The 19,038-nt window shown below is 33.3% G+C and overlaps 1 protein-coding gene across 1 annotated transcript; it reads left to right on the forward strand.

The window, feature by feature from the left end:
- The first annotated feature begins 266 nt into the window (after window positions 1–266).
- On the forward strand, window positions 267–9,759 carry LOC132559630 (serine protease inhibitor dipetalogastin-like). The gene is made up of 11 exons (XM_060224262.1): window positions 267–330; window positions 1,999–2,071; window positions 3,647–3,766; window positions 3,997–4,116; window positions 5,228–5,347; window positions 6,040–6,159; window positions 6,627–6,746; window positions 7,486–7,605; window positions 7,919–8,038; window positions 9,013–9,135; window positions 9,636–9,759. Exons 1-11 carry the CDS (start codon window positions 267–269, stop codon window positions 9,757–9,759), a joined length of 1,224 nt encoding a protein of 407 aa, XP_060080245.1.
- Window positions 9,760–19,038: the final 9,279 nt, after the last annotated feature.

The following is a 19,038-nucleotide window of genomic DNA, read 5'->3' on the forward strand; positions in this document are numbered from 1 at the left end:
TCACATGTCAATTTTCAGTTCCTGATTATATATAGATGATGATATATTAATACATAGGTGAATCCTGACACAAAAATTTAAGTTTGACTGGGAGAAATATAGAACATTCATTTAGGCACATATGGTGATTCATTTGATGGTATCCAGCGATTCTGGGGTGTCGTATAATTTATAGACAAATACCCTAATAGTCTTAATAGTCTTCATCAATGTCATAATTTTGCTGTCGCTTTTCCTATCTTGCTGATTGCTGACATTTTTCAGTTATGACGTCACATCCGTTGGTTATAGCTGGACTGCTGCTCATCATCGCAACTGTAGTTGAATGCCGTAAGTAAACTGATTTGTTATGTTTTGCAGATGTTATATGTTTATGTACATCTCGTGTGCTTTATGCCTGCCTTATGTTCATTTATGTTTAAAATTTACCGTTTTTATGTATATGTCGCATGCTTACGTAGTTGTTGTATGTTACTATTGTTTGCCGTGAAAAGTTATGAAGAGTTTTTTTAAAGTATGCAGTTTCAAAAAAATACTGAGAATGCTAATTTTGAATATGTATCATTTATCCTGATAATCAATGAACTTGTTTTGTACTTCTCTCGATCGGTCACATATTACTACTGCCTTTATTAAAAAATAACATTTTCTTCAGTTTCCTCTATTCATTTGCATTTTAGCATTTGATGTTAAATTTTTTTTCTAAAAGTTTCCGTTAAAACTAGAAGACGATATTTTTTCTCAGACAACATACCGCCCTGTCGTTAAAAAGGAATCCGCTCTATTAAATCTGATTTGAAAACATGTGTTGAATTTAAAGTTGGTTTTATACGTTTTCATACACTTTCTGAACATCTGTGGATATTCTCCTTTTTTAATGATCTGACTTTTTTTGTCTCTCTTTTCTATAAAGTTTGCAATAGCTTTATTGCGTTAAGGTTTAAACATTTTATTCATACAGTCAAACTTCGCATAAAGACTACCTCAAAGACCATCTCGCAATTAAAATGATCTCGCAACTTAGACTACTTTTAAAAAGTCGCAAACATGAGTTTTCCATTGAATTTCACTTCACTTATCAGACGACTAACCAGTTACAATGTTCTAAGTTTACCGTGTAAATAGGTCAGATCAATTAGCTATGTTTATGTGTCAAACTTATTTCTTAAATATGATTACTTTTTGTTTAATTTTATAACATTTTATATAAGTGAATTATTGTGAAAATAAAAGAATAAAATTCTGGGGTCATGTAATTGCTAATGACGTCATGTTTATGACGTGTCGGGAACAGACGGGGTCTTTGACGTCATTAACTATTGTCATCCGGGTCTTCCAGCTTCCCTTCCAGCCAGTGAAAGATTATTAATCTACTTGTTCATACTCAGATCACACTACTGTATTTTAGATAGATAAACCGCTTTTTAATCACTCTATGTACAAAAAAGCTATTGGCATTTCCTGCCTTTATTGTTAGGTCAGAAATGAGTTATGGAGTTTTTTCCAGCTAGGGAAAGATTATTAATCTACTTGTTCATACTCAGATCACACCACTATATATTAGATAGATAAACCGCTTTTTAATCACTCTATGTACAAAAAAGCTATTGGCATTTCCTGCCTCTATTGTTAGGTCAGAAATGAGTTATGGAGTTAAAGTTCCATGCTTCTGAAATTGTCATGTGTAAAACACACAAAATATTTTAATTTGGAGGATTTCTATCTTTCGCAAACGAGAATTCTGTCATGAATATTGAAAAGTTATTAAATTTGGTACAATCAAATGTAAACGTATTATCTGCATTTATAAAATTAGCGTATCCAGAATGAATGCTATATAGACAACATATAGAAACTGTGATTAGCATAAACATACATGTATTTTAGCGTTACACGTTTAGCGTGAAATACGCTACAAATAAATCCTGTACAATTTGGGTTAATCCACAAAAAATAAATCAATGGAAAATCATATTGTAATGTTTCTTCTTATTTCAGAATGTAACAGAAGAAGTGGACCTGTCTGTGCCGTTAGAAAAAGAACATTTAGGAATGAATGCAAAGTTAGAAAGTAAATATTGCTAAATAACCAATATATTACGTTTACATTGTAGCGAATGCAATGTCAAATATACCCCACTTCCATTTAAATAGTAGCACGGTTCAGAATATGTACATGTTCTTGACTGTTCCGAAATGATCTGATATATGAAAATGACGGAATTAATTTGATTATGGACAAATGCACTTGCCCGTATAGATTTGGACTTATCTTTTGACCACTTTTACTTTTCCTCAATCACCTCCAATACATCAAAATCACTGACGAGTCCTAGAAGGACGAAACAGCTGTATGATGCAGTTTGATTAATTGTTTGGCGTCACTGTACCTTACTCTGAATTTGAATTGCCTCGTGTATCGTTTTCACAATTTTCCATACCAGGATTTTCTTTCATATGATGCTTAAGACATCTCACTTACAATGAGATGAAACATTTCACATGAATATACCCAACAAAGCATTTTAAAGCAAACCTTGAGGCAGCGTATCCATAATCCAAAATCCATAATATCAAATTGATATCAATAGGTACTTTTATACTTGTAACATATGTTACATGAGCCTTGTACCTGAGATATGTAAATAGCAGAAATGTATGATTTACTTACCATTGCTATATAAGTAATAGATCAAAATTCACAAATGACTTATGAAAACAGGATGTTGCAAGATAACTGTAATGGAAAGATATTATCCTGTAGGCACTACACAAGCAAAAAAAATACAGGATAAACATACTTTTTTAAATATTCCCTATTGTAAATTTTCCTTTTTCAGATTATACTACACTAATCTACATTGATAACAAGACACATATGGTTCGATATCCTAAAGGTTGTTGCAAATTTTACAAATCCTGCGATAGTTTTAGAATGCTTACCGAAAATAGATCGGTAAATGGAAAGACTATTAGAAAATCATTAAGAGATCATTGAGAAATACTCTCTGCAATAAATTAGGGGTGTTCGATGCATAGTGGTTTCATTACTTCTGCCCCAATCTTCTTGTTGAGAACATAGAATCACCTTGATTTTGAAATAGATAGTACATGGTGTGAGGGATGGAAGATATCTTTCCCTTCGGGACACGTGGGGACGGATTTTTACCTGGGTATGATATCAAAGACTTTTGATATAAATCTGAGACACCGATGAAGTGAACATAGCAATAATGGGAAAATTTTTGTGATGTATTTTTTTTTTTTTTTTTTTTTTGGGGGGGGGGGGGGGGGATTCAACATATCGGAGAAACGTAAATTTACCATAATGACCATGGTTGCCACAATTTCATTTTAACGTCGCGCTGCCGCCTATAGAGATATTGACGGTCGACACGTGACGTCAATTATCCAACGAGATGCGCAGGTGTTATTTAGAGGATCTATGCTACATTTAATACAGTCGGAGATGCTTGATTCTTTATGGATATTGGTTGCATGAATAACACACAAGTGTTAGTAAATGTTAAAAGGATACATATGAAAAACATAAGTATGTACATTTGTAATGTAGAATTAAAGGTGTGGAAATTTACCCATAATTTAGAGAAACGTGGAAATAAAAACTAATAACTATAATTCACAGGAACTTCAACATCATCACTTCCGGTAAATGTGGAGGTGATTGTGTTTGTCATCAGGATTATACTCCAGTATGTGGAGTGGATGGTGAAACGTACTCCAATAAATGCTTCGCCGGCTGCAAGTAAGAAAATTATTTCAATATATAAAACAGGCTGCAAATATATGCTTGAAAATATTACCATTTAGCCCAGACTATGATATTTACATTGAATATTCAATAGATAGTAAGGAAATCGATACATTTTTGCACAGAGCATCATCCAGAAATCACTATTTTATCCTGGTTGTACATTTTTCTTGAGTTTTTCTTTTACTATATATGTATATCGCAGAACCTTTACATTTCTAAAGGGGCGTCAAGGTTGCCTGCATAGGGAAATGTCCATGTGACTGTAGCTGTACTCGTAAGTATGACCCTGTTTGTGGCGTGGATGGAAAGACATACGGGAACGCTTGTGTAGCAGGATGCCAGTAAGTGGATTGTTACAAATTTCCTGATTTTGTTAGGCGAAAAGTCTCCATAACAAAGTTATGAATGCGATACATAGCACGCTTATGTAGTTAAACATTAGTTTATTTTAAATGAGATTTTGTTCTTAGTATATTTCTGAAAAAGAGTAAATCTATTTGAAATAGAAATGCAATAAAACACGTTTAAATAAAATCACTTCATGGGAGGTGGCATAATCATAGGCATGCCAAAAAATCTTGAAAAAATTGCTAAGGCCCATTTTCATGTTGGATTCGAGTGTCGAACGTAGATATATAAAAGTCTCAGAGTATCTTCAATTTCAGTCTTTATAATTTCAAACTAATGACAAAGGCCTAATATCAAAGTATCGTTTATAAATTGTTACTGGGACTTAGGTTTAAAATATTTACTTTTGGATATTGGCATGACATTTTACATAACTGGGAATTTTAGATTTAGGAGAAATTTGGGCACGGTCGGTTTTTATAACATTGGCAGGTCACGTGACGCCTTCGTGAACCTGTTTCGAACGCTTTGTACATTCAATAGTAGTCATCATGTTGCTTTCGAGTGTCATTCGGGTAAAGTTCTTAATAAACATGCACATCTTCGTATAGCCTTCATGTGTGGTTCGGGTGGCCTTGTGGTATGCTTCGGTTGTTGATTGGCTGTTGACTAAATTCGGGACTAACTTCGCGTGAAATTAAAAGTTCATATTCGTATGAATATCGGTTTTCAGTTTCGGGACAGTTGCGCGCCTGCATAAAATATTTCACGGTGAATATTGAACTGATAGATTTTTGATGGATAAAAAAACCGAGTGAAAGTTAGATATTCCAGAAAAAAAAAAAAATTCATACTTTTTTTTATTAAGCGGAGTTTTCATCTCTAATGTATATAAGTGAATTCACTCTGTACAAAGCAAGTTCGTATATTCTATCAAGCGACACTATGTGACGAATATTGGTCTGTAAGGGAAAAAATAGAAAACTTATACATTCTTTAGATGAACTTTTTATTGATACAATTCTTAATTGGAAACTGCTAAAAATATGACAAATTAAGAAAAACATTGTCAAATCCTTTGTTATTGTGGTATTCTTATTTCAGGGGTGTTGGCATTAAATGTCATCAGAAGTGTCCTTGTCCATGTATTTGCACTCTGGATTATACACCAGTATGTGGAGTTGACAATAAAACCTACAGCAACGCGTGTGCCGCCGATTGTGCGTGAGTGCGATAAACTATTATCAAAAGGAATTTTTTTGTAGATTATAGAAGTATATGCATTGTAGCTGGGGGTATACAGATATATCACAAACTGGTCCATGTTGTTATGTGTAAAGTTTTTGGTGATGGGTAGTTATTGGTTACATGCTTATGCATTCTGTATGATTATTAATAAGCCTACCTACTTATATTGAATAATATTTCAGTAACTTAGTAAAGCAAAATCAATAATCTATAAAGTTTAGCACTGTGTGCATTTTGACATGATTACCTGTCAAATTACCGTCATTTAGGCCCATTTTGCCTTTTGACCATCAAGGCAAAAGAGTGATGTAAAAGTATATGTTATGTATTTGATAGCAAATATGAGAAACCGCAAAAATGAAAAGTTTTATACGAGGGCGAACGAAATACTAGACGAATATTTCCCCGTGTACAGTATATGTCTGTAGCTATGGTACCACAGTTAAAGATAGTCATTTTTCTATTCTTACTAAAACTGTTTGCTGATTGTCATAGCCAAAATGAATCTCGTTCCGAAATTGGCTTGGAAATGATTAGACTTCTATTGTTAACATTCGTACTGAAATGACAAAAAGTGTTATTTGTCACTACACTACTGTAAATGATATTTTTGAGAGTACATTTCTTATTGTTGCGATATAAATAAATGTAAAATTGTTTTTGTACAGTGGTGTGGCTGCAAACTGTGCTGGTGAGTGCCCATGTGAGTGTGTATGTACCTTGAAATACGATCCAGTTTGTGGTACCGACGGCAAAACTTATGGTAACGACTGCTTCGCTGGTTGCCAGTAAGTGCATTTGCAATACCGTCTAATACATAAATTGAATTAAATAACACAAGACATAGGTCTAATGTTAAAATAGAATGTTTCTATTTATTAATGAAACTCTCTCCACATTTTAGTGATGTGAAATTTCCTAGCCTGCCCTCGTTGGGTTGATACTGGAGGCTCTTTCATAGCTATGTCGTTATTGAGATACAACAACGCATATGTCAGAAGGCAAGCAGGACGAGAAAAAGATGATAATCAAAGTTAGTCCCATCCCATATCATCATGATTATCCCAATCCTTGGGGAAAGGTTATGAGGTTGCAACACTGCAAACATCGTGTAGAAAAAGCAGGCGTAACAGTAGCAAAAATACAATAGTAGTAATATATATGTAGCAATATCAGTGCTAGTAGTTTTAAGGCTATAATAGCAATAGCAACTGTTATGCTATATCTTGTTAATATCATATCATACCATCCACAGTGGTGTAGGGATTGCCTGCAAACAGCAGTGTCCATGTCTATGCATTTGTCCTGCAATATATAGCCCAGTGTGTGGGGCGGACGGTAAAACCTACAGTAACGATTGTGCTGCCAGCTGCGCGTAAGTGGCCATTGCGATCTTTTTCTTTGTACTTTTGCATAACTTGCAATATTCACTACCCTTTTTTATTTTAATGTTTGGTATTTTGTTCATGTGTTTGTTGCCAATGTTTCAAATAGAAAGAAAAAAATGGTCTAAATAAAAAGCATGTAGAATACAGACGATAACTTTATACAGTTAAGACAAGTAGATGATTTTCAATGTATTCATATACCAAATGGTATTTACATATAAGCCTTTGCGAAGAAATCGAAAATAAAAATCTAATTAGATAGATATTTATTTCAAATAATAGCATTTGTCTAACTGTAATTTCCTCGATTTTGGGTTTTAGGAAGTTAAATATAACTAATTTTGATTATTCTTCATGATGATAATAGCGCTTTTTGTAATGTCATCCCAATGTCCACAAATTCCATATGCTATTTTATCGGACCTGATGACGTGAGTGATAAGGCTATAGTATCATTGCATCGAAACAAAATTTCACAATTTTTTTTTACCAAATTGCACCTTAGAAATGTGAAAAAGATCAATTATGAGAAAGGAGAGCTCTGAAATTCGTAGCTATTTCTGATATTCGTGAATGGTATAGGGAATATAAATAGAGTGAAATAAGTTAAAACAAAAAGGGGAAAAAAAGAAGGAAAAAAGAATGCAGAACGGCAATATGTATGTATTCTATCATGATACAACGCATTACTGAAATCGGAAAGAATATCCGGATGTGCTGTTGTAGAAATGTAAAAGTGGCATGTGTTGGTAAATGCCCATGTGATTGTGGCTGCACTGAAGATTACAACCCTGTTTGTGGGCATGATGGCCGAACATATGGAAACCAATGTGTGGCAAAATGTCAGTAAGTATATAATTCTTATGTGTTTGGTCTCAAATACCGGGAAAATAGAGATATATTTGGAAAGCTTATCCCTAACATGGGATTAGACACATGTAGATATAGTGAATATTAACATATAACTAGATCACAGACATTAACCTTATAAATTATTGATCATATTGGAAGTGAAATTTTTTTTAAAAGGTCATCTTTAAAACATAAGACACTTATCCTTCCCGAACACAATCCAACAATATGTTTTTGTTCTAAAGGATATTTTAAAAAGGTTAGTGACATCTAGGATATAAATATCTTTGTCTTACTTAAAATCTAGAGGTGTGGCAGTACGATGTAACCAACAATGTCCCTGCCCATGTATATGTACAAAGGAGTTCCGGCCGGTGTGCGGTGTTGACGGAAAAACATACTCAAACAAATGTTTTGCTGCATGCAAGTAAGTTATGTTTTGTCAGTCTATTATTTTCGTGCAGGTTGATTTATTATCCTGAGTCAAATTAGGTAAGAATGTGTCTTTTACTATTTCTCATGTGAAAATCACGGTCTGATCCACGTGTAATTATTCCGTATGTTATTTCGGCCTGGTTTTTATCGAATCTCATCTACAAACAGTTTTTAGAAATGTATGCCAGGAACGCATACGTCACCATATTTTTAACGCTTGATTAGGCTCTGGTGTCATATGGTAGGTCATATTGCATGTACTTAACAAACACTGTAATCGGATTATTTCGCGTAGCATATTCTAATCTTAACTGACAATGAATTCATAGATTTTATGGATCTCAAAATTTTGTCGGTGTATATATTGCAGAGCAAATAATACTTCTTAAACATATTAAAGGTTACAACGAATACCACCGAGTACCAGTAAAATTCATAATCGTACAAAACGTAAAAATGCACAAATGAATATTTAAATACACGTTTAGAGTTTGATACAGTAAAATCAAACAATGATTTAAACTTCATCATTCAGCTGTTTCATCCTTCTAGGACTATGGGGCTATATTTTAAAGCTTAGGAGGCGCCTGAGGAAAATACAAAGTAATCGACAGAGAGGCCAACACCTATTTGAGGAGGTGCAATTGGGACTATTGATTTTTTAATACAATAAATATCGTAAATTCATTATATCTAATAACTTTGGGACAATGTCAAGTACCTGTGTATATTCTGAACTGCATTATATTCGTATTGTTCAGCTATTCCTGTGTTTGTTTTACGACAATTTGATATTGGGTTCAAAAGTTTTGAGCATATAAATATATAGTGCTCCTGGTAACTTTCACTAAACCAAACCGCGTTTATATTTTATCTTTTCAGGGGTTTGTTAAGTATCAAAGTAGTAAACCTCGTTTAATCTCATTCAAAGTCTGTAAATTAATATGTGGTCGTGTATTTATTAAGCGAGACCGATGTTGAATGCCCCGGCGAATGCCCTTGCGAAGAATGTATTTGTACAAAAGAGTATGTCCCTGTGTGTGGAGTAGATGGGCAGACATATGGAAACAAATGTGAAGCAAAATGTCAGTAAGTACATTACTATTAAATTATTTTTTTCTACTAATGGTAGTGGTAGCAGTAGTAGTAGTAGTAAGTAGTAGTAGTAGTAGTAGTAGTAGAAGTAGTAGTTGTAATACTGATAGTAGTAGTAGTGGTATAGTAGTATTAGTAGTAGTAGTAGTATTAGTAGTAGTAGTAGTAGTAGTAGTAGTAGTAGTAGTAGTGTGGTAGTAGTAGAAGTAGTAACGATAGTAGTAGAACTAGTAATAGAAGTTGTTGTGTTTTAGTGGTGTAGTTTGTGTTGATTTTGACGCTGTTGCTGCTATTAACAGCAATATTATTAGCAGTAGTCAGTGGTTGCAGTAGTGTTAGTAATAGCGGAAAATATATCTCAGTGTTGTCTCATCCTGGCTTCGACTATTGACTATTACTTTGTCTAATCTTAGACCATAACCGAGTCAACCCTTTGCCTGTAAGACTATTTTTAAGACATTTGATTTCTTTTATACTGATTTGGTGTTTTCTAGAAATGTTAACATAAAATGTAAAGGAAAGTGCCCGTGTCCGTGTCCTTGTCCAAAAATACTGGCCCCAGTGTGTGGTTCTGATGGGGAAACCTACGACAATAAGTGTCTTGCCGATTGCGCGTAAGTATCAAGTTTACTTACTATATTTATAAGATACATTTATCACGGAAAAACGACTGGATATTTCTGTTACAACAGGAGCGTTATCAATGTCTATAGGCTGTTGGCATCGAAAAGATGTTCCTAGGCAGGTCATTAAACCTGTCTGAAGGTGGCGAATAATTTGATCTAGGAAGGAATTCGCTAAAATAGAGATTTATATAGCGAAGTACGGCATCAGACAACTACTTTCATACAGATATGAAAGTAGACACCCGTAAGAAATTACTGATAATCCAGATTACATATATTTTTGCAGTGTTTAAGGAATAAATCATTGTCGAATTTTATTATTTATTCTTTAGGAAAGTTAAAGTAGCGTGTGAAGGGAGCTGTCCATGTGGAATAACGAAGGGCTGAATTTAGGTAAGTTGGGTTTCCTGAAAATAAAAATCCCAAACAGAAACCTTTAATGTGTACGCAGGATTTTAGGAGTTGATTGTCTTTCCAAATAACACAGATATCAGAACCCTCCTTTAATGGATATGAATCTGACTATCTGGCCCTGACACACTAGTTCATAGCATATTTCAATACAAAATCAGAATTGAAGACGGTATTGCAAACGAATGAATTCAGTCTCACTTTGAGCAGCCAAATAATATTAAATCCTGAATGATATTTGCAACTAGATTTATTACACCTTAATGGAACTGATGTAGATCGATAACCTTTATTTTCATTTTTATTATATTAGAACAAACTAAAAAAATATAGTCAAAGGTTAATAATATCATACTTCTCAGGCGCCAGGTGCCCGAGCTTAGGTCTTTAAAAACCAGAGATTTGAAATTAAAATCATAAACAGGAATGAATTACCCCCTTTCCATTTGTGTTGTCTTTTGTCTATGAAATACCGGAAGCAGTACTACAGTTTAGACATATTTCCCGAAAAGATCAGGCTACTGGATGAAATAATATGAGCGTACCGTTAATGTTGTTGAGGTGTATACTGTATCCCGACTCTCATTTCTGATACAATAATAATAATCATTTACCGACCAGATTATATTGTTCGGTTTAATATATATAAGATAAATTTAATGCTATTAGGAAAAATATATTCCTTTGAAAGTAATATGTAAATAAAATGATAATTCATCCATGTGGCAGAATGTTGTACAAACTTGAACACTCGGTATTTGATTTTTTTATACACTTAAATCAAGACGGCCTATGGTAACTCCTGGATTTCCAGAAACAAGATGAAATTTATTTTGTCCAACATCCAAAATAACGAAAGTACACTCTTATGATCTTTGTTCTCAACAAAGGCAAAAAAATTGAATTATGTAAATGTAGTATTATTGATCTTTACATTATTGTTTATCTGTTTACCAAACCATTTTTGTATGTATATTTACAGCTATGGTAGAGTTACCTGAATCGTTTGCTGGATCCGCCTGTGTGGAAAATGGGAAACTGTCTAGAGTGTAACTTATAAAGCCATGAATAACAAAAGAAATAAAAAAATCACTTACATTTCGCGATTTTATTATTATCTACATATGGACGGAAATTGAATGATTAGTTATAATGAATGTTTATTTGTACAAATATATCCATTCACGCCGAGGGATGGTACTAAGTACACAAATGACCCACTATTTTTCCATTTATCTGATAATTTAAAAGAACATCAATTTCACAAGTACTATTGTATGTTCTGAATTAATACCTGGCATGGAGGTTACAGCGAACCTCGAGAACTAAGCGTACAAAAATAATAAATTAAATTTCATCATACAGCCGTATCTTTCTTCTTGGACTCCTACTGATTCCGTTAGTTACGTTTGTAGAATTCATATCTTACGGGTATGTTCCAACAAGTGACTTGTGATTCACCATACAAAGTACACGAAACAATATACATGTTGGAATTCATATCTAATGTACCAATGATGTAATATACAGTGCAACTGCAATTGATATGATATGATATACAGAGAATGCAAGGTCAATGTCTTAAAATGTAAGCTGTATTTTGGCGCGGGTGAACTTAAATAGACTGAACAAAATTAGAGAAATATTTTCTGAATATTTTTCTAACCTGATAACAAAATCAGGAACATTTTCATTAGCCTCTTGGATACGTCTTCACTGCACACATTTCTCGAGTAGTTTATTTTACAAGTAAAGGTACCAAGAACAGCGAAATCTTTCATATTTCTTGTAAAAGTGATGCCGTTCACTTGACAAAACATATAGACACTGCATATACTGTTCAAAAGAGGTTGTGGGTATTATTGTTTTCAAAGAGCATACATTTTTCTCAATTTTTTAGGACAATGTACGAGTCTAAACTTTAGTGAAACATACGTCTTCTATGCATCAAGCGTTTGGTAAAACCAGTAAAATTTGAGCTGAACTAACTACCTTTGCAGTAACAGTCAGGACGGTCGAAGTGTTATGAAATAATTATTACATGTGTATATCTGTCTGTCCCACACATTCAGGAATCAACTCCTCCAACAGTTTCAGTCGATTCTCTTCATCAATACATACATACATACATACATGATTATAAGGTACCTTAAATATCTTCATTTTTCCATGTAGTTTCCTTTCCTGTTGTGGTTTTATGACTCATTTGCTATTCTATTTCCAATTAGAGCTTGTGAAACGAACGCCTTTACTGGATTCTTTTAAAACATTTTCACACTTTCAGTCTAACAAGAAGATTGCATTTTCAGCAGTTCTGTTTTTTTAATGAAATTATTCATTTTTACTATCAAAATAAAACAAATCTAGGAAATAAACTCCCGTTTAGTTTCAATCTATTTCACGGCAAAACGTTCGTCAAATTGAATACAAATACATTTTATTGTATAACAAGAAATTGTCTTCTTAACAAACTACTACAAGTCGACATTGAATGTTTCTCATCGTGTTTTTTATTTATTTTTTCCATGGTTCAATTTTTTACTGATTTGTCAAAAGCTTCAATTGAGATAAGGATGATCACATGAATCACATGATTCAGATTTGATGACATCAGTGATATCGAACAGTTGTGGACTATTCATGACAACCTGCTACCCTATCAAAATAAATGACGTCACCATTGATGAAGATACAATCCAAAATCAAGGACATATTGAATGACGTATTAAAACCTTTCGTGTCGAAATAAAAGCCGAGCCAAGCTTTTCATTTTACTACATTTGGTAATTATCTAATATAGATTGAAAAAAAAAAAAATGATACTGTCATTTAAAAATTAACACAAGGCGGAAGTTTTTAATTGAAGGCATGACTAGCGTCGATATATTATAAAAGAACTATCGTATCCTTTAGTATAAATCCTCCTAAAAATAATTGATCTTTTCATTCTTTCTCCTTCTTAAGTACCTTATCCCCAATATTTTTTTCTCAGGTTTGTTTTAGGGTAAACATGTATATCAACGTTCCGCCGATTTCTAGAGAAATAGTCTTCTTATACTTACAATGAATGCTATCTGGCAGCTTCCTCTATAGATTTGCGTTATCATTGCATGTTCTTTTTCATTTCTATTAACGAGTGTTTTTTAAACTTACAACAAATACTAAATCAACAGAATTATGTTCTAACCAATTAGCAAATCGTGGTCAGTCGTTCGATATTTCTATCTAAATTGATTTTGACCGACATTTTATTTTTGGATTTGATTTTAAAATGTAAAAACTGTTCTTAATACAATAAACTATTATCGTACATCAAATTTAAACTCAATCAAAATAAATTTGCTTCACGTTTTGTAGTGATTGATTGATACATTTAAATAACATTTCTGTATTTAAAGGTGGGCGCGACAGGTAGTACGATTCCATCCATGCAAACATACATCAATACTCTAGCCAATAATAAACAAACTGTCACGTGGTTAGTCAAATCAGCAAAACAGCTGTAAGTTGTTTTAAAAAAAATTGCATCTTCGGCATTAAAATTAGCATTGAAGAGACAATTGATACTGGTCAGGAAATATTGTTGTCACCGAGCTGAAAGGATTTATATGTTAAAGATGTTTAAACGTAAAAGGTTTTGTAAATGTATGATGAGAATTCAGATACCTGTTATTTAATAACAAAATTGTGTATATATATTATTTATATATACTGTTTAAAGAGGTGAAATTTCGCTGCAGTTTATCGTTTCGCCCTTTCGCCATAAGGATATTTTCCCACAAGTGACTTGTTGATTCACCATACAAAGTACACGAAACAATATACATGTGGAATTTATATCTAATGTACCAATGATGTAATATACAATGCAATTGCAATTGTATGATATACAGAGCACGTCAGGTTTCGAATTCGACACGATTGCCTGTGATACGTAAACATTTTTCTATGAACACAGAAGATAAGATTCCATGATGAATATTCTTGCACCGTTACACAGTGTACATGTACGATCTAAATGAGTACACATTAATCTGTCGTTGCCATAGTTTTGCCAATAGTTTACAATTACTCGTCGGATCCCAGAGGTCCCTCGACACCTGTCATGAAGAGTTATTTATTTCATGAATACCGGCACTATATAAATAGTTCAGTTCATCATACAGTCGTATTTATATGGGGATATAATTGACCATATAATACAAAAGAAAGGCATGATTCACAACCGACTAAAATTATACATTAACATAAGTGGAATATGGCGTTGTTATGATTAAAATGTACGATACACCACCGGTGCTACTTGATATAAGTGTATTAGAGAATAAACAATTCTATAACGTTCAGATATTTAATATAATTTTTTTTCATGAGTAACCATATTTAGTTAAACAAACCAACAAAAATCACAAACATGTCCATAAGTACTTGTGTGATACGCACCTCTAAATCCAAATCCTCCGTGAAGCTCTCGCACGTTATGAATTTTCCGATGTCCAATTGGCAGGCCAAAGGAAGACAGTTCAATGCTTGTATCAACTTATTTCTTTTGTTATCTGACTTTTTAATTTGATCCTGTTTTGTTTATTGGTATTCAAATTTTTTTTAAACAATGGATATATATATTGTCAGTACAAAAAGTTGGTATCTATATGCACACTTAGTCAGCTACGACTGCAAGGTTCGCGTAGCTGAAGTACCGGTAATGTTAATACATTTCATAGATAAATTTAGTCTATATTTTGTTGTATTTACCGGTGATCTTGTATTAAACATCGGCGAAATTACAAATCTGGACTGGTCTGTTAAGATCATGATGATAAAGTATGGTGAATGCCCCTTTCAATCTACATGTCACAGCCAAAGCAAGACTAAAGCCCCTATTGTTCACAAAGTGGGGAAATGGATCTAGAAACAGTTTGGAGCAAATCGAGAAGAGATATTACAGGTTTACCAGACACGTATTCAAGGTTGGTTCAAAGTTTGTCAATTCTGTCTGGAGATATCGCCTACCAAATGTACATACAAGAGAACCCTGAAGGATCTCGGCACCGATTGGGGTTACATACGTTCACTCCACGCCAAAGAAATGTTCATGATGCGGAAATAAAAAAAATACCATTAAATCAAAATACCAAGAAAAAGTAGTCTTTTATGTTTTGTTAAATTATTAAAGTTTACCCAATTTTATAGTGTTGAGTTGAAAACTAAGAGAAAAAAAAATTTTGGACAATATCAAAATGCTGAAAAATTAATGGGAGATGAATCTTTCAAATATTGTTGAATCTAAATGCCGTTGAGGAAAACACAGTTTCATAGTATACAATGTTTAAAAGAAATCGTTTGAAAACTGAGAGATCGTAGGACAATATAACATTAGGGAAACTACAAAGGGCAGCAACTCTTCTCTATAAGATCGAATCAAACTGACTTTCTGCAAGAGACAACTCCATACCGCGGTGATTAAAATCGAAAAAAAGTCGGCTGAAAACTGTAACAGATTTCAGATTAATTTTAACAGGTTGTATACCAATTACATATATTGAATCTGCGGAAAATCATCCAACACATCTCAAGAAATAGTGATGGCAAACATTATCACATTGAAAGCAAGCTGTCAGTCAGCAATTCCACACTTTTCAGCCACGCAGGCTGTAAGTAGGTAATGTTAACTAAACTTTAACAAGCGAAATATGATAATTATTCATCCAGTAACTTGCAAGAAATATTGTTAACAACATGTATTGTCAAAATGCAAGATGGCTTCCTATTTGCTATTTTGTTTTTCCGTCTCAGAATCAAATAGACACAACATGGTACAAGGCCTACATATGAAACTTAAGATATTTCGATCTGGTACTTCTCAAGAAAAAGCATTTACAAACGTTCATTGTAAAAATCCAAGATGGCCACTAGGCAGCCATTTTGTTTATCTGCACAGTCCCCAAATCAAAGGGCACAAGTAGGGAGCAACGGCGACATACACACGAGATTGGAGAAAATCCACCCAGAAATATTTATAACAAAAGGGCTAATAATTGAATTGTCAGAACACTTAGATTATTATATTTATTATTATAGCTTAATAAATCAACTTTCACTTGTTTTAATAGTTTGTGCTCATATGAATTTGTGGGTTAGGATTTTTAACGGAAATAAAACTCCCCTGAAAATCAATTATTTGACAGGGTTTTTTTTACTGTGACAAGTGTTTTAGAATTAATTAATTATATATTTTTATGAAATATGTTGTAGTGTATCTTAGTTTAAAGAAAAAACACCAAAACATTAAATATAAAGATATCTTTATTGCAAAATAGTACATGTGAAATTGTCTAAAACAATGAAAAATGAAAAATTATGCATTCATAATATTGAGAAAGGATCAATAGAATGTTTGTTTCTATGTTAATTCCTTTCGCATACACCACATTCACATCCTCTCAAATTTTCACACTGACTACTGTAATGCAACCATTATCTTATTACTGTGCAAATGATGGTCACCAGATGTTAAATAAGTAAGGGAAATTGCCCACTATATACGGTATTGCATTCCACAAATATTAAACGCTGGTTGATCATTTTCCCATTATATTGTGTACATTAGCATTGAAATAATAATAAATATCTTTTGTATAGATCATTATTGCAAGTCACTCTTCCTCATAATAAATGTCCATGATTCTAGCTGAATCAGCACTTCTATCACACACGTCCTTTACAAACATTGCACAACACAATTGATTAATTGATTGCGAAAGTGAATGTATTTCTCCATTTGTCCAATGGCAAAATGGTCTTGCTGATTCAATATTCACTTACATAGCTAATCACTGATCAGTCTGACCAGCTATTGTTGTATACAGTTGACCGCTATGACTTGGCACCGTTTCATTTTCTATATGTCATTATCTTCAAAGTTTTCATTGAATAATGATAATGATTTCTCTTAAAATAAATGTTTCTAAAATTGAAGGAACAAAATGAAATTCATGGCTCACTTATAAAGGTCGCCGAGCATTCAGTGATAATACAATTCATGATACACTGTTAAAAGTGTCATTGATCCATTACTTCTTTTCTATTGGAAAACGTTCTTCAAGGGGAAGTAAGTCTTGTCTGCTAGTGCATTAAATCCTACATCTGTACAAGTTGGAAGACTAACATGACAATAAATGACTTGTTTGCTTTTTTTCTTGTTGGATCACCAAATTTGACGGCAATGGGTACTTAATAAAATGATAAGTGGGTTTTTGTGTTGGATCTCTGTATAAACTGGGGTATTCAATGAAATAATTACTGGGTTTTTGTGTTGGATCTCTGTGTAGGCTGGGATATTTTGTGAAATACTTTCTGGGTTGTTGTGTTGTATATGCTTTAGCTTGGATATTAAGTGAAATACTTACTGGGTTTTTGTGCTGGATCTCTGTGTAAGCTGGGATATTTTGTGAAATACTGTTTTTTTTTTGTTTGTTGGATCTCTGTCTCTTGTCTCTGTGTGAGCTGGGGTATATTGTGAGATACTCACTTGGTTTTTTTGTGCTGGATCTCTGTGTAAGCTGGGATATTTTGTGAAATACTGTTTTTTTTTTGTGTTGGATCTCTGTCTCTTGTCTCTGTGTAAGCTAGGGTATATTGTGAGATACTCACTGGGTTTTTTGTGTTGGATTTCTGTCTACGCTGGGGTATGGAAGCGGTTACAATGGACTTCATCACAATGATTCCGTACATTGTCTTCGTTACTCTTGTAAAATCTCTGCAATTGTACCAAATAGGATATAAAACATACTATGATAATATTTTTGAAAATTAGAATGTATCTGAACATCAAAAATCATCAATAGCAGAGCATGAGTAACTAACACCACATATGAACCCTCCTTAGCCATATACAACTTAAAGTGTCAATAGAGGACTTCACGATTTCTGTAGCATGAAGGTAACTGATGCAATTTTTGTCAGTGTTACAAATCTCCTCATTCCCATTTGAAATGAAAATGTGATGTATCCAAGATTTTCTTTAAATTGTAACGGTGACTATCATTCACCCTGGCATGCTTAAGCATGAACTCATTGACGGTATAAAGATACTTGACTAATAGCTGAAGTTTTATTAAAATCAGTTGAGAATTGAAGTTGCTAGAATGATGACGAAAAAGTGAACATGCATATGTTTGACGGATATGCTATATCCCCTTTACAGTCGTCTCAAGGTGATAACGATGAACAATTATAGATCTATCCGTGAGTTCTTTATCATTCTTTGGTTCAATCTTAGATCAACAGTATCGCAACTTATATATATCTGTCATATTTTACAAATAAATACGATTACATTAGCATATGTACACACTGATTATCAGATAAGTTTTTTTCATCAAAAGAACACTGATAAGGTATTTGTTTCATGTGTATCAAAATTTAAAAGAAATAAACTGGATTTTAGCTTCTTTGATAATCTTTGTTTCTAGATCTATTGTATAAACATATTAAATTTAAGCGTTGTTGGATCCCCGTTTTCTTTCAAAATTACACATCAATCTACAAAAACGTTACTATAGAACAGATGATAGGGTGGAAGTGGGTGGGTAAATTTTGCACAACAAATGCAAATCCACTCCACTAATTGAACTACGTATTGATACAATTAAATATGGCTGCGTTATGAGAGGGGTCTCAGCATCCGCGCGAAAGTTCTATATATATCTTGTATAGTGTTTCCGATACATAAGAACAGAGAGAGAGAGAGAGAGAGAGAGAGAGAGAGAGAGAGAGAGAGAGAGAGAGAGAGAGAGAGAGAGAGAGAGAGAGAGAGATTAAGCTAATGCCTTAGCTGCCATTTTATGTAAACGTAAAT

The sequence above is a fragment of the Ylistrum balloti genome, unplaced genomic scaffold (assembly GCF_031769215.1).
Source record: "Ylistrum balloti isolate Yb309-2 unplaced genomic scaffold, AGI_CSIRO_Ybal_v1 Utg370946, whole genome shotgun sequence".
Classification (NCBI taxonomy): domain Eukaryota; kingdom Metazoa; phylum Mollusca; class Bivalvia; order Pectinida; family Pectinidae; genus Ylistrum; species Ylistrum balloti.

Bases quoted from the DNA above. Each gene is read 5' to 3' on its own strand.
- LOC132559630 (XM_060224262.1), top strand. From the start codon at position 267: ATGACGTCACATCCGTTGGTTATAGCTGGACTGCTGCTCATCATCGCA. The intron at 5,348-6,039 runs GTGAGTGCGATA...GTTTTTGTACAG, and splicing joins GCGTGTGCCGCCGATTGTGC to TGGTGTGGCTGCAAACTGTG. The intron at 8,039-9,012 runs GTAAGTTATGTT...GTATTTATTAAG, and splicing joins AAATGTTTTGCTGCATGCAA to CGAGACCGATGTTGAATGCC.